Source organism: Camelina sativa, chromosome 12 (genome assembly GCF_000633955.1).
Source record: "Camelina sativa cultivar DH55 chromosome 12, Cs, whole genome shotgun sequence".
NCBI classification, from domain to species: domain Eukaryota; kingdom Viridiplantae; phylum Streptophyta; class Magnoliopsida; order Brassicales; family Brassicaceae; genus Camelina; species Camelina sativa.
The window spans coordinates 11,785,096-11,799,988 of record NC_025696.1 but is presented as its reverse complement, the minus strand read 5'-3'; the positions used below and the strand labels follow the sequence as shown (position 1 = coordinate 11,799,988).

The 14,893-nt window shown below is 40.8% G+C and overlaps 4 protein-coding genes and 1 long non-coding RNA gene across 6 annotated transcripts in view; 4 read left to right on the top strand and 1 right to left on the bottom strand.

The window, feature by feature from the left end:
• LOC104731354 (GPN-loop GTPase 1-like) overlaps positions 4,335-14,893 on the bottom strand; it is a 16,736-nt gene continuing 6,177 nt past the window's right edge. Inside the window, exons 5-7 of the mRNA XM_010450696.2 lie at positions 7,275-7,280; positions 4,475-4,678; positions 4,335-4,397 (exon numbers count right to left, since the gene is read on the bottom strand). Of these exons, the coding sequence (XP_010448998.1) occupies positions 4,637-4,678; positions 7,275-7,280 (48 nt within the window). The 3' untranslated portion in view covers positions 4,335-4,397; positions 4,475-4,636. The remainder of the gene's footprint in view (positions 4,398-4,474; positions 4,679-7,274; positions 7,281-14,893) is intronic.
• Positions 4,875-5,448, top strand: LOC109128190. Its single transcript, XR_002034677.1, has 3 exons — positions 4,875-4,960; positions 5,197-5,320; positions 5,416-5,448. It is a non-coding gene; the product is annotated as an uncharacterized LOC109128190 (long non-coding RNA).
• On the top strand, positions 5,609-6,421 carry LOC104731350 (F-box/LRR-repeat protein At1g48400). Its single transcript, XM_010450693.2, has 2 exons — positions 5,609-5,744; positions 5,832-6,421. The coding sequence occupies exons 1-2, from the start codon at positions 5,628-5,630 to the stop codon at positions 6,156-6,158; spliced, it is 444 nt and encodes a 147-aa protein (XP_010448995.1). The 5' UTR covers positions 5,609-5,627; the 3' UTR covers positions 6,159-6,421.
• On the top strand, positions 6,408-7,342 carry LOC104731351 (derlin-2.1-like). The gene is made up of 4 exons (XM_019234116.1): positions 6,408-6,617; positions 6,706-6,789; positions 6,876-6,929; positions 7,046-7,342. Exons 1-4 carry the CDS (start codon positions 6,549-6,551, stop codon positions 7,211-7,213), a joined length of 375 nt encoding a protein of 124 aa, XP_019089661.1. The 5' UTR covers positions 6,408-6,548; the 3' UTR covers positions 7,214-7,342.
• LOC104731353 (F-box/LRR-repeat protein At1g48400-like) lies at positions 12,780-14,886 on the top strand. Of its 2 annotated transcripts, none has more exons than XM_010450694.2 (4): positions 12,780-12,902; positions 13,086-14,115; positions 14,214-14,354; positions 14,442-14,886. In XM_010450694.2, exons 2-4 carry the CDS (start codon positions 13,096-13,098, stop codon positions 14,766-14,768), a joined length of 1,488 nt encoding a protein of 495 aa, XP_010448996.1. In that variant the 5' UTR covers positions 12,780-12,902; positions 13,086-13,095; the 3' UTR covers positions 14,769-14,886. The 2 variants fall into 2 exon arrangements, with proteins under 2 accessions (XP_010448996.1, XP_010448997.1); XM_010450695.2 differs by having other exon boundaries at positions 12,812-12,902; positions 13,072-14,115.

The window sequence follows — 14,893 nt, the reverse complement described above, 5'->3', positions numbered from 1 at the left end:
GTCAGTCAAAAGTTTTTGCTGAGTCTGGTTGCACACCTTCTCCTTGAGTACAATAACAAGCTTGATTCTGATTCAGTAAGCTGACTCTTCTTATTTACTGTTTGTTTGGTTTATATAGTCTCATTAACTCAATGATTACCTTCTAATTTTGTTTCTCGTGGCAGCAAAACAAGTTGTTTTCTGAGGCAATGGAGCATCTCTCTTCCCTTGCTTGTGGCATTGATGTCGATTTGAAGTTCCGCAGCATTTTTGATTTTGAATATACACCTACGATTGCTGCCTTTCAATTACTTCAAGTACCACTCTGCCATGGTTGGATCGTGGAATTCGGGGTACATATCCTTGTGTCATCTCCACCTTTATATCAAGAGAGAAAGCTTCTAACATCAAACTCTTTTCTTCTACTACCTCCAGGATCCGGACACTGCTGCTGCATTGGGGGACAAATCCTATAATGCTTTAACAACTGAACTTGGGACAGAGACCGTGGAGGCTCATTTGATTGAAAAATTCTTTCAAACAAACCCCACTCAAATAACTTCTCAGGGGTGCGTGATTGTATTGTTTGCTTAGGAGTTTTTTCTGTTATTGCCTTCTCTAGTTTTAATTATTGCTGATCCTCCAGGATCTACTGCTTGCACCAAGGCCTTAAAGAAGGGCAACCTTGTGTCCTCTTCCGCAACAATCACTTCTCTACTATATTGAAGGTTAGTTTACTTGCATGTTTTTAGCAGAAGCAACAATAAGCTTTCCATTCTTATGTTTCGATACTTTCTTTTGCTCTCTTGTTGCAGCGTGAGGAAGGACTCTTTACTTTGGTCAATGATTACGGCTTTATGATGGAGCACGACTTCGTTTGGGCAAGATTAAACCAGGTATTTGCGAATTATGTATTAGTTATCCTTTGCAAAGAGACAAGACAGAGAGAGAGAGAGAGAGAGAGAGAGAGAGAGAGAGATATGCTGTTATAGAGATATTAGATACACATTTTCTTACCTTACTTGGTATCAATCAAGAATATATTCCGGATCAGTTTATGTAAAGTATACATATGCTTCAGTTAGAGAATTCTCTATTACCCAAAATCATCCTATATTCCAAGACTCTTGATCGCTATGGTTTGGTTTTGAAACTCTCAGGTTGAAGGCGATATTGACTTCACTAATGCTAACTTTGAGCCCCGACCCCTGAAGCTGGCGCTGATTCCCATAGATCAACGACCGTTGAAGAAAAGAAGAAGACTTACTGAGCCAGAGCCAGAGGCAGAGGCAGAGCCAAAGCCAGAGGCAGAGGTAACTTAAAGGAGAATCTGTCTGTTTTTTTCTATTGTGTTGGTGTTAGTTTCTTTTATATTTTGACTTCCTATGCTCATCAATCTCCCTATGCTTCTTTTCCTTTTTAGCATTTCCCTTGTCAATACTCCCTTCAGCATTATCGCCACACTTGTGCTCTTCTGGGCTGTTTTCTTCCAAGAGCAGCTTCGGGTTATTGCTGCGATGCTCACAAAGATTTTGCCGTGCGGTTTTCACAGCAAACCACCACATCCTATCACTGTTTTGGTGGTTTGAATGATCTTGAATATATGGAGCAATGCTGCTATGCAGCTATATCCAATAAAGCTGATGGATTGGCAGTAGGAATTCCTCTTCTTCAAAGGGATGAGATATTCTCTACACCTCCTTGGGACCACCCTGATCTTTTTTCCACTCAGATCACTCCTGTTTCTTGTATCTTCTTCCACAAGCCTCCAACTATCTTAACTTCAATGGAGCTTTCTCCAAGCTGTGAAATGTCGCTCCCAGATAGGAAGCTGAAGTGGTCGAAAAACCCAAAGTTCAAGATACATCTGGATGGCTCTGATCATAAAAAAGTCTGGATTACTTCATTAACTTTGACGAATTTGAAGTATTTGAAGAATGCAGGCATGTCTTGGCAGTTGTACCAGCTTGAGTTGGACAAGGAGGAAACTTTGGAGGAAAGGGAAACTTTGGAGGGAACTTCATTGTATTGTCTTCATATGAGGGGAAGCAAAGACCCACTCTTGAAGAGGTTGAGAAGGAACTTTGGAGGAAAGGGAAGTGAAAGGACTGAACCTTCTTGATCAGAAGCTCCCTCATATCTCGGAGTCACAATACTCTGTTATAGCTTTCGGATCGGTTTTTCCCTTTTACTGTTATGTTGTAAACTTGTGGGAATCATTAATCTCTTACAGGAGACATATAGACAATAGACGTATGGTTTCTTGGTTAAAGCTAAAAAAAAAAGTAATTACAGATTCAAACTAAACAGAGAAGAGAGTTGTGTTAGTGCACTGATCATCGATGCAGGTCAAACAACAAAAACACAAGCAAGTCTGAAACCAAACCAACTAAATCATCTTCTGCTTTATAATAAGCTTCAGAAGCTCAGTAGTTTCTTTTAATCTTCCCTCATTCTTTTCTTTATCAGTCTGACCCTTGACGTTCCTGAAATCGCACAGAGTATATTTCAATTAAGGCATGTTTGAATCATGCTTTCTTATTTGGGTTTAACCTAAACTTCAGGATAATAGAGTAAACATTCAAGTCAATTAAGACAGTAAAGCGGGAAAGGAAAAAAACAGAAACCAACCGTTTCTCCATGTTCGCCGTACGTGTTAGCTCCTCAACTAAGGCGTGTAACCGTTTTACCAATGCAGAAAGCTTTCGAACTGCTTCTACGCCTTTATGGCTGTTGCATATCTTCTTCAGAACGTCTGATGCAATGAAACATGCTTCCCGTTTGTTCCTGGAAAGGAGTAAAACAGTGCAAAAGTGGGAAGAGATGCAACTCTAACCTTCCAGAGAAGATTTGAGTACTAAATGAAGAAGATTCGGATCCTTTTGTATCAATTAGCTCATCTGCCATTTGTGGATATCGAGCAAGGTGACTCAAAGTTGATAGTGCATGTTTTGAAACTTCTTGATCAGGGATGCTTCTGCTTGCAGACCGGATCTTTGTTAGCAACTTGTCTATCGCTCCAGCTTCCACAAGCTCTTCACAACATTTCTCAGAGTATTTTGTTGCCGAATCTGAAGAGGAAACATGTTATAGTCTTGTTTCACATGGTTCTGTACGTAAATAAAGGATGCTGAGAAACTCAACTCACCCAAAGTTTCACAAATGTGAAGAATGTTGTGGACCTTTTTCATGAACAGTAGTTCCGAAAGCGCAGAAAGAAGCTTTTTTATCAACCGTTTCTTGTCATCTATGTTTGCTGCAGAAGTTTGCATTCTTACTCTCAGATCCAGAACTTGAGACTTTGAGGCTTTTCGTGTGAGATAACCTCTCCAGTATGACTGAGAGATTCAAGGGTAAATGCAACTTGTTAATTTTAGCTAAAAGGAAAGCTAATTATTACTGAAAGTGAAGCACAAAAGATGAAATGTAGCCTTGGTCATATCTCTTACTTGAATCATGACAATGTAATGACTCTTGACTCTGTATTAACAGCAGACGACGACAACAGCAACAACAACAACAAGAACAATGAGTTGGTGCGAGCTAATGTAGTGACTCTGACTCTGTATTAACAGCAGACGACGACAACAGCAACAACAACAACAACAACAATGAGTTGGTGCGAGCTAATGTAATGACTCATGACTCTGTATCTAAGAATGATGTCTTTGGATTCGGGTAAGCAGTTGAGTAAGCTATTTGAATGAACCGGCCAAGATCGAGGAACATTCAGATAATGTGTTCAGTCAGTTCTTGAGTCCAGTTACATCAGATGGGATTAGAGAAGAGTCTGACAGAAAGAACGAAGGAGAAAGTTCATTAAAAGGTTTCAACGGGATGAATGAAGCGCAAGGATCTGTTAAATGTCGAGAAGGTAAGAAAATGGAAATATATGTGTTTACATATTGGTTTTTTTCTTAAGCATTTTTGTCACACTCTCTTGATATATGGAAGGTTAATTGATATGATACTTCTTTTGAGCAGAGTACGGATTTGACTTGAATATGTCACACTCCCTTTCATCCGAAGATGAAGTAACAACTATTGTTAAGAAGTTTGAAACCTCAAGAGTCTTCTTCCGGTTACGGTTCATGGAAAACACAGTTCAAATCAGCCAGTTAAAGCGAATTGACAAAGTCTGAAAGATTATGTCTCTGAGTTTAGTTCATAGGTAGTAACGATGCATCTCTTCATCTTCATCATCCTCATCTATGGCATCATCACTGTCAACTTGAAATTCCTCATCAGACTCCTCTAGCATCATCTTCTCTGATGTATCTTTGTCCTTCAGACCAGTGTTTAAAACCACAATCCCTCCCTGAGAACTCTCCATATCCTTTCTTAGTTTGTCCATCTCATGTTTCTTTCGTTCTTCTTCCAACTGCTCCTTCTTTGACATTCTCTTGTCAAGATCAGCCCTGAAGTAAAACTCAAATCATAAGCATAGAACTTGCAGACAAAAGAGGGTGAATTGAAGAGAAGGGTGTATCATTACTTGTAAGTATCCATGTATTCCTGAGAACTTGCTTCAATGGCTTTGAAGAAATCATCCATTCCAGCACCAGAGATTGCAGAAACACCAACAGATCTTATATTACGGTAGAACTCATAGAGTGAAAGGGAGAGACTGTTAGCTAAGGTGGACGTGTATGAATTATCAGTCTGTATACATTGCTGCTTGGAACACCTCGAAATCTTTGGAGTTTGGCGGGTTGCATCCGGATTCTTCCAACCAAAGAAGTCGGTTTTGTAGAAAATGCAATCAACCTAAACCTCCTCGTTGCCATCACTGCTCTGTTTGTAAGATCACTCAGTCACATACACATGCTCTCTCTGTATAGCATTTGTTGAATGAGCAGGAAGTTGATTTGTGCTTTCATAACATCTAGGTGGGCGATGTGTGTTGAAAATGGACCACCATTGTGTTTGGGTTGTTAACTGTGTCGGGGCACTTAATTATAAGTATTTCCTTCTTTTCTTGGTAAGTCTACTTTGATCCCTGTGCTTTGCTCTTCCCCATAGAAAGGTTCAAACTTTTTAGTTAGCTCCTGATTTTAGAGTTGAATTTGTGCTTAAAGAGTTTCCTTTAATGTTGTTTACCAAAATTAGAAAATTTTGTTTTTGGCATAGGATAGATTCATGTGTGTTTATGCAACCATATGATTGAAATTATTCCTCTTTGTGTCATAACTAAGTTTTGTGTGTTTCAAAATGCAGCTTTACACCTTTTTGGAAACAACTCTTGTGACTTTACTTCTCATGCCGCACTTCATTGCATTCTTTAGCGATGAAGAGATACCTGGAACCCCAGGCACACTTGCTACTACTTTTCTTGCATTTGGTACGTTTCTTGTTTCTAGTGTTACTATGTTTAATCGATTTTCTCGGTTCCACTTATCAAATCCATCTCACAACGTCTCATCATCATTACTGCAGTTTTAAACCTGGCATTTGCTTTGAGCGTTATGGTTTCTTGATCATGCACATTTCGCTGGTTTCCGGCAATACCACAACTATAGAGGTATATATGTTCTTGTCATTTTTATCACTATTATCTTAACAGTAATGAGTCTGATCCGTTAAACAGTTTGGAGTTTGGCGGGTTGCATCCGGATTCTTCCATGGCGTTTCATTTCTGCTGTAATTCCATGCCCGTCTTCAACAACCTCCGTAATTTATCTATTGAGAGTAACGAGAATAATGGTTGGCAAGTAATGCCACTTCTGCTCAAGAGTTGTCCAAATCTACACGCTTTATCCATCAAGGTATATCAAATCAATCTCTTACTTATTTTTGTTGTTGCCACTACTATAATATATAATAATGTCAAAAATTTGGTCTCTGCTTTCCAGGGTCTTGTCCACAGAGTAACAAACAACTGCGGTGATGCATGCGCTTGCATCCCTGAGAAGAAGAGGAGGAAGATTTTGAAGAAGGACATATCTTGTTTATGGACATGTCAAGTGAAGTTGCTAGAAATCTCAGATTATGGAGGTTCTTCTCAAGAGCTGAGACAGATGATTCATTTCTTGGGCAAGTTGGCATGTCTTGAAACTGTCAAAGTTGGCGTTATAGCAGCAGACGACGACAACAGCAACAACAACAACAATGAGTTGGTGCGAGCTAATGTAGTGGCTCTACCCAGACTTTCATCAAAGTGCAACATCCAATTCATCTGATCTTTCTTTCTTCAAAGTGCAACATCCAATTCATCTGATCTTTCTTTCTTCATCTGCTCTATCTGTTTCTGACAGACAATATTTCTATCTTTGCCACAGTTATGTTTCTAGCTATAGATAAGGTCTTTGTTCGATTGACACTGCTCCCCGATTTTCTTCTAATTAAAACCTTGAGATCTTACGACTATAATGTTTCCTGTATGGATTCATTTCCTTGGCTTTTTTTCTATCAATATTTTTGCAGATTTGGACTTTTTGTTCCATATGTTCTTTCTTGCTAGATACTGCAAACTCCTCGAAGAAAACTCTTTCAGGGGAAAGACTGCTGATTTCCTTTACATGCTCTAATTTGGGGCAACTGTTTTAACCGGTATTGTTCTCATTGGTGGAATGATACCTTATTTGTCCGTCTCCTTCTCCAAAATCATCTTCCTCAGCAATTCGTTGACTTTCATGATGGTAAGTGGTAACTTCTATCTTTTGGTTTCAAAACTAATTCACTGATTCATCTCAAGACCATCTTTGAAAATTTTCCTCTGTTCTGCAGGTCTATGTATGGAGTAAACAAAATCCTTACATCCACATGAGTTTCCTTGGTCTTTTCACTTTCACAGCAGCTTATTTACCATGGGTGAGTTGGACTTTCATATTTTCATCGCGGAGTTCCCTAACTAGATCAATAATATAACTGGCCTTGCTCAAATTCTGAAATTTCAGGTGCTTCTTGGATTCTCTATCCTTGTTGGTGCAAGTGCATGGGGGGATTTTCTGGTACGGAATCTCTCCTAATTCAGTTTCAACCAGTTTGTAACCCCTCTCTATCTCTCTTTATATCCTCATCCTCAAGCTTTATATCCTCATCCTCAAGCTTTATGTCCAACCTACAGGGAATGATAGCGGGTCATGCATACTACTTCTTGGCGTTTGTGTATCCACGAATGACGGCTCGGCATCCCTTGAAAACTCCATCTTTCCTCAAAGCCCTGTTCGCTGATGAACCTGTTGTGATTGCACGGCCAGAAGATGTGCCTTTTGATGAAATCCACCAAGACTGAATCTTCATCTTCTTCAAAATCAGCCACACGCACCTTGACCTGACCTTTGTAGTTAAAAGGGCATCCACTAGTGACTTTTGTAGTTGTGGATAATGTGGAAACGAGAATGTTGGTTCTGATTTTTCCTTAGTTTTCCGTCTTATTTTCATGTCTGATACAAGTCTGTTTCCCCCTTTGTGCATATCAAACAGATTCGTGAACAAATCAAACAGTGGAAGAAAGGTACCCGATCTGCTGATGAATATGTTCAGGGTTTCACCACGAGATTCGACCAACTCGCTTTGCTTGGAAGGCCGATGGATCATGAAGACCAGGTTGATTTTGTGCTAGGTGGTCTTCCAGATGATTACAAACCTGTTATTGATCAGATTGATGGCCGTGACACACCACCATCGTTGACAGAGATCCATGAGAAGCTGATCAATTATGAACTGAAGCTCCAATCCCTTGCTAATGCATCCTCCTCTGTTCCGGTTACTGCGAATGTGGTGGCCTATAAGAACAAAGGTGGTCATAACAACTCCAACCATCGTCATCAACATCGTGGTGCTTCACATGGACAGTGGAATTCCTCAAACACCGGTTCATGTGATTCTCATGCCCGTGGCTATCAGGGTCGTTGCCAGATTTGTGGTGTGTTTGGTCACAGTGCACGGTGGTGTTCGCAACTTCAAGCTTCGGGTCGCGGCTACTCTCCTTCGAGCGGTGGCTAGACACCAAGACCATGGTAACCCCAAGCTAACGTTGCAGCCGTGTCATCGCACAACCCTTGGATTTGCGATTCTGGTGCTACACACCACATAACATCTGATCTTGCAAATCTCTCACTTCATCAACCGTATACTGGAGGTGAAGAGGTCACCATTGCCGATGGGTCTAGTTTTCCGATCACACATACCAGTTCCGCTTTACTCCCTACCCCATCTCGCTCCCTTGCTCTTACAGATGTTTTATATGTTCCTAATATTGCTAAAAACCTTATCTCGGTTTATCGATTATGCAATGGTAATCAAGTATCCGTTCATTTCTATCCGGCATACTTTCAGGTGAAGGATCTGAGCACGGGGTCAAATTACTCCAAGGCAGAACTAAGAATGAGCTGTATGAGTGGCCGGTCACATCCAACACCATCTCCATTTTCTCGGCTACACCATCCTCCAAGACCGATCTCTCTTCATGGCATTTTCGACTAGGGCATCCATCTTTTTCTGTTTTAAAAGGTATTGTTTCCACCTTTTCTTTACCTCTTTCTCCTTCTCCAGAAAAACAATTTTCATGTTCTGAGTGTTTAAGCAATAAAAGTCATCAGTTGCCTTTCTCCTCAAATACAATTGTTTCTTCACAGCCCCTGGAATATCTTTACACTGATGTTTGGTCTTCACCCATTATATCCACAGATAATCACAAATACTATCTTATTTTTCTTGATCATTTCACCAGATACACCTGGCTCTATCCTTTAAAACAAAAATCGCAGGTCAAAGAGGTTTTTATTGCCTTCAAGGGTCTAGTCGAAAATCGCTTTCAGAGTAAGATCCGAACATTATACTCGGATAATGGAGGAGAGTTTCTTGCCTTGCGCTCTTTCTTGGTGGCTAATGGGATATCACACCTCACCACACCTCTCCATACGCCTCAACACAATGGAATCTCCGAAAGGAAACACCGCCACGTTGTTGAGACCGGCCTCGCCTTACTTGATCATCCGTCAGTTCCGAAATGATATTGGCCATACGCCTTTGCTACCGCGGTTTACTTAATCAACCGCATGCCGACTGATATTCTAAAAAGGGATTCTCCATACTCGAAGCTCTTTCATGTTCCACCGAATTACTTGAAGCTTCGAGTCTTTGGTTGTGTGTGTTACCCGTGGCTTCGCCCATACCGCCAGAACAAACTCGAGTCTCGCTCAACACCTTGTGTTTTCCTCGGCTATTCGCTTACGCAGAGTGCGTATATTTGTCTTGACGTTCCCACCGGTCGGATCTATATATCACGTCATGTTTAGTTTGTTGAGAACAGTTTTCCGTTTGCAACGCCACCTCCATCTTCTGACTCGTCCATCACATCTCCGGTCGTTGTTCCACAAGAATGGACCTCCGTGTTGCGTGTTCCAACGTCATCCGCTCATTCATCCCCTCCGTGCTCAGGTCCTCATCCTCCCAACTCACCGGTCATTGAGTCTACATCTCCACCGAGGTCGGCTGCGTCTCCGTCACCGGTATCGTCGTCGTCTGTGTCACAGTCATCGCCCTCGGTATCCACTGATCTCGATCATGAAACTCGAACCAAACGGGTTCATGATAATCATCCTAATCCGGCCCACTCTCACTCAGGCCCATCACAACCACAACATTCACAACCTCCTACAGGCCCAACTCCTCCCACAAGCCCACTATCCTTGAGCCCAGAAACATCAATCCAACCCTCGTCTCCATCTCCTTCCCCTGTTTCCACACCTTCTCCGACATCGTCCTCTTCCTCACCCTCGACTCCTCCCACTCCAATTCTCCCAACGAACTCTCCAGCACCATCGCCAACCCCTCCACCTCTTCCTCAAAACCTCCATCCTATGAAAACCCGCGCTAAAAACCATATTACGAAGCCAAAACCAAAATTTAACCTCACCGTGTCCACTTCCCCTGTGATTCCAACGACTGTGGCAGAGGCACTTCGGGATCCGAATTGGTGGAACGCTATGGCCATCGAGATAAATGCTCAACTCCGTCTTCATACTTGGGATGTCGTTCCTCCAACACCAAACCGCCAAGTTATACCTTGTAAGTGGATTTTCACCCTTAAATACAAACCTGATGGATCCATTGACAGGTACAAGGCTAGATTGGTTGCGCGTGGCTTCAACCAACAATATGGTATCGATTACACTGAGACTTTTAGCCCTGTTATCAAGTCCACTACGGTACGGTTGGTTCTGGAGGTTGCGGTAAAACGAAATTGGGCGATTTAACAAGTTGATATCAACAACGCATTCCTTCAAGGCACTCTCAATGAAGAGGTTTATGTCAGTCAGCCTCCGGGTTTTGTCGACAAGGACCGTCCTCATCACGTGTGTCATTTGAATAAGGCCTTATATGGTCTTAAACAAGCGCCTCGCGCGTGGTATCAAGAACTGCGGCATTTCCTCCTTCAATCAGGTTTTAAAGTCTCACTTGCTGATGCCTCCTTATTCATCTATCACCAAGGTCGTGATTACATGTATGTTCTTGTGTACGTCGATGATATCATCATCGCTGGTGAGGCTCCCCTGGTTCGTGCCTTCCATACATCACTCGCGGTTCGTTTTTCCCTCAAGGACCTGGGTGCTTTGAGTTATTTCTTAGGTCTTGAGGCTACCCGCACCGCCAGTGGACTTCACCTAATGCAGCAAAAATATATAACTGACCTCTTGGCGAAGACACACATGCTGGACGCGAAGCTGGTTCCCACTCCCATGACACAAAAACCACTCACACTTTACTCAGGCACAGCTCTATCGGATGCCAAGGAATATCGCATGGTTGTTGGCAGTCTCCAATACATGTCCTTCACTCGGCCAGACATTGCTTTTGCAGTGAACAAATTATCTCAGTTCATGCATCAACCTACAAACGAACATTGGCAGGCGGCGAAGCGCATTCTACGTTATCTTGCTGGCACCAAGTCCCTTGGTATTTTTCTCCGTCGTGATGCTCCGTTAACGGTTCACGCCTTTTCTGATGCTGATTGGGGTCGTGATAAAGGTAATTATGTTTCTACAAATGTGTATATTGTCTATTTTGGTGGTAGTCCAATCTCTTGGTCCTCGAAGAAACAGAAGAGTGTCTCTCGTTCATCTACAGAAGCGGAATATAGAGCAGTTGCCAATACTGCCTCCGAACTCCGCTGGATCTGCTCTCTCTTAACTGAAATGGGAATCACTCTTCCAGTTGCTCCGGTTATATACTGTGATAATATTGGAGCCACATACCTTTGTGCCAATCCGGTGTTCCACTCGAAGATGAAACATGTTGCGATCGACTACCATTTCGTCCGTGAACACATTCAGTCAGGCATGCTTCGAGTTACTCACGTCTCCACTCATGATCAGCTAGCGGATGCTTTAACAAAACCACTACCTGGTCCATGGATTCAAGAACTTAATCGCAAGATTGGAGTCCGCCTACTGCCTCCATCTTGAGGGGGTGTGTAAAGGAGATATATAGAAAGTGAATATATGTGTAATTAATCATTAGCAAAACTCTTGTGTACAAGGCTCTATATATTGTAAATGCTGCACATAATGAGAATCAAGCTTTGCCTCTTACAATAACATCTTTTAAAGCAGTGATCATTTGATTGTATAAGTGACAGAGATGGAAGTAATCACCTGCTCACCAGAAGACTCCATGGGATCCATGAGTTGCAAAATTCTTCTTCTTGTATGATCTCAACTGCTAAAAAAAAATCACCATTTTCAGTTTCATCATCCCAATATTATTCTTCTATACAAGTTCTCTTATACCACAGCAAAACTCAACGACAACATGTTAAGTTTTTGGATATACAAACACGTCTTCAAAAATAATCATCAACGACAACACTTTTTTGCTTTTTAATAGTATATGTTGCTTAATATTTAATAGTAATTAATAAAACAACCATTTATAACAACACTAGAATTTGAACCCGCGCATGCACGAAATTTTAATTTAAAATATTTTTTATCAATATAAAATTTTGAGCTCGAATACATTTATTGAAATTTTTGAGTATATTACTTAGACTAAGACTAAAAAATCAATTGATCCAGAGGAGGCATAGCACTTGGATTAAAAAAAAATCAAAAAAATCAAAAAGAAAATGCAAATTTATACAGCTGTTCTGAAGACAACGTATCTTGATGCAGCTCCTGCAAAGCCCTGTGATCAATTAAAGGTACAGGTATTCACACTGTATGGCAACATAGTTTTGTGTAATGAGGTTATTTCAAAGGCATGGCAATATTAGATCATTGACATGCGACACACATATGTCTAAATGCTTCTCAAAACCCTGAGTGATGATGTAAAATACTTATGCTGTTATGCAATATGATGAAATGAATACAAATGCAAATGTAAGCAAAAGTGTATATTATAATAAACACAATACATTGATAAAAAAAAAAGAAGCATGTTCTTGATTCAAGGTAGTAGTGTGTTTGTCTCCTATTAGTCTTTTTCGTATAACATTTTCCGTGTAAAAAAAAAGAAAACGTAATCTGCTCATGTCTCATGAGTAGTATAACAACAATAAAAAAAAGAAGGTAGACAGTTAGAGATAACCTCTAAAGCAAACTTGTGATCTGCAACATCGGTTTTGTTGAAAGCCAAGATGAGAGGCAACCGAGTCTTGTAGAGAAATGCTACAAGCATAGAGCATGTTACTCTTAAAAGTGATTGGGAGTATCAACTAACAAAGTCAAAATGGAAAAAAAAAAAAAAAAAAAAAAAAAAAAAAAAAAAAAGAAAAAGAAAAAAGAAGGAAATCTAGATATTTGGGGGCCAAAAGAAATTAGAAAAAAATAATAATAATAATAAACCTGAAAACTGGTATTATGATCCCTAATTATTATTATAAAAGCTTTTCTCTCTCTCTCTCGCCGTCTCTCAATTTCACATCGTCAAGAAGCTCGAGCAAATCTATAGCTAGCTTTTTGGATCGTCCTCTGGTAAGTGTTAATTTAGTCCAAAATTTGTTATCTTTCTGAATTACCATGTGTCTCTTCTTCTATCTGAAGGCTCTATCTTTGGTTCGTTTTTAAGATTGCGAATTTTGGCTTCTATTGTTTTGATTCAGATCGATGGGAGGATCCTAATCTAGTATTTATCCTAATCTAGTATTTATTGTGTAGGTAGAGAATTATGGATAGAGATCTGATAAGCAATTTGCCAGATGAGATTCTTGGCAAAATCCTGTCTTTACTTCCGACAAAAGTGGCCGCTTCCACATCGGTTCTGTCCAAGAGATGGAGCAGGAAGAATCTGCTCCTTCTTGTAGACACCCTTTGTTTTGATGAATCGGTGGTTGTGTATCCCAGCGAGGAAGAAGCCATTACTGGTTCACATCTCTTCTCTGATTTCGTAGATAAAACACTTGCTCTTGTGCTCACCAACACCAGTTCTCACATCAACAAGTTATCTCTATCGTCTCTGTGTCGTCTGCCCCTCACCCGTTGGATATTGACTGCATTGGAACACCCTTATTTATTGGAACTACACTTGTACGCACCTCACACCCTTTTTTCCGGTATTTGTATCGAAACCAAGTTTTTCACGAGTAACACACTCGTGAAGCTCACGTTATCTGGTGCATATGATCTTGAGGCCGAGCGTGTGTTTCTCCCAGCCCTCAAATCACTTTCTCTCTTATCAACTTCGATTGGTCATGACTACTACTCTCTCCTCATCGATGGCTGCCCTGTGCTCGAAGATTTATACATACGTGATGGTGATTGTCCCGACTCTATTGCTGGTTGCGGTACGGACGTGGAATGTGCATCCATCAAGCGACTTGTGATTTTTTCCATTCTTCCCTACGACCAACCGGCTCACCACCGAATCGTGTATTTCGAAGCACCAAGCCTTGTGTACCTTGACTACTCTAGCTTTGTCTCCCAACACTATGAGGTTGCTGATTTGGATTCGCTTGTCGAAGCCAGGCTGAGTCTCAGGTTATGGGTGGAGTACGTTGATTATGATTATGATTATGATTATGATTATGATTATGATTATGATTATGATTATGATTATGATTATGATTATGATTATGATTATGATTATGATGATGATGAACAAAAGCCGCCTATGTATGGTGATGTTACAGATCTCGTTGCGGGTATCCGCAACATCACGACCCTTCACTTGTGTCCTGATTCCCTTGAGGTCAGTGTGTTTTTGCTATTTCCATTTGGACCAGCATCAATGACAGTCTCTCACTTGTGTTTTATGTTTTTTTTTTTTCCGGTTGTGATCGATCATAGGCGTTTCATTTCTGCTGTAATTCCATGCCCGTCTTCAACAACCTCCGTAATTTATCTATTGAGAGTAACGAGAATAATGGTTGGCAAGTAATGCCACTTCTGCTCAAGAGTTGTCCAAATCTACACGCTTTATCCATCAAGGTATATCAAATCAATCTCTTACTTATTTTTGTTGTTGCCACTACTATAATATATAATAATGTCAAAAATTTGGTCTCTGCTTTCCAGGGTCTTGTCCACAGAGTAACAAACAACTGCGGTGATGCATGCGCTTGCATCCCTGAGAAGAAGAGGAGGAAGATTTTGAAGAAGGACATATCTTGTTTATGGACATGTCAAGTGAAGTTGCTAGAAATCTCAGATTATGGAGGTTCTTCTCAAGAGCTGAGACAGATGATTCATTTCTTGGGCAAGTTGGCATGTCTTGAAACTGTCAAAGTTGGCGTTATAGCAGCAGACGACGACAACAGCAACAACAACAACAATGAGTTGGTGCGAGCTAATGTAGTGGCTCTACCCAGACTTTCATCAAAGTGCAACATCCAATTCATCTGATCTTTCTTTCTTCAAAGTGCAACATCCAATTCATCTGATCTTTCTTTCTTCATCTGCTCTATCTGTTTCTGACAGACAATATTTCTATCTTTGCCACAGTTATGTTTCTAGCTATAGATAAGGTC

Excerpts from the sequence above, each read along its gene's own strand:
- LOC104731351 (XM_019234116.1), top strand. The coding sequence starts at position 6,549 with ATGATACCTTATTTGTCCGTCTCCTTCTCCAAAATCATCTTCCTCAGC. Across the intron at positions 6,790-6,875 it reads CAGCAGCTTATTTACCATGG|GTGCTTCTTGGATTCTCTAT; the intron begins GTGAGTTGGACT and ends CTGAAATTTCAG. Across the intron at positions 6,930-7,045 it reads GTGCATGGGGGGATTTTCTG|GGAATGATAGCGGGTCATGC; the intron begins GTACGGAATCTC and ends TCCAACCTACAG.
- LOC104731350 (XM_010450693.2), top strand. The coding sequence starts at position 5,628 with ATGCCCGTCTTCAACAACCTCCGTAATTTATCTATTGAGAGTAACGAG. Across the intron at positions 5,745-5,831 it reads TACACGCTTTATCCATCAAG|GGTCTTGTCCACAGAGTAAC; the intron begins GTATATCAAATC and ends TCTGCTTTCCAG.
- LOC104731353 (XM_010450694.2), top strand. The coding sequence starts at position 13,096 with ATGGATAGAGATCTGATAAGCAATTTGCCAGATGAGATTCTTGGCAAA. Across the intron at positions 14,116-14,213 it reads TGTGTCCTGATTCCCTTGAG|GCGTTTCATTTCTGCTGTAA; the intron begins GTCAGTGTGTTT and ends GATCGATCATAG. Across the intron at positions 14,355-14,441 it reads TACACGCTTTATCCATCAAG|GGTCTTGTCCACAGAGTAAC; the intron begins GTATATCAAATC and ends TCTGCTTTCCAG.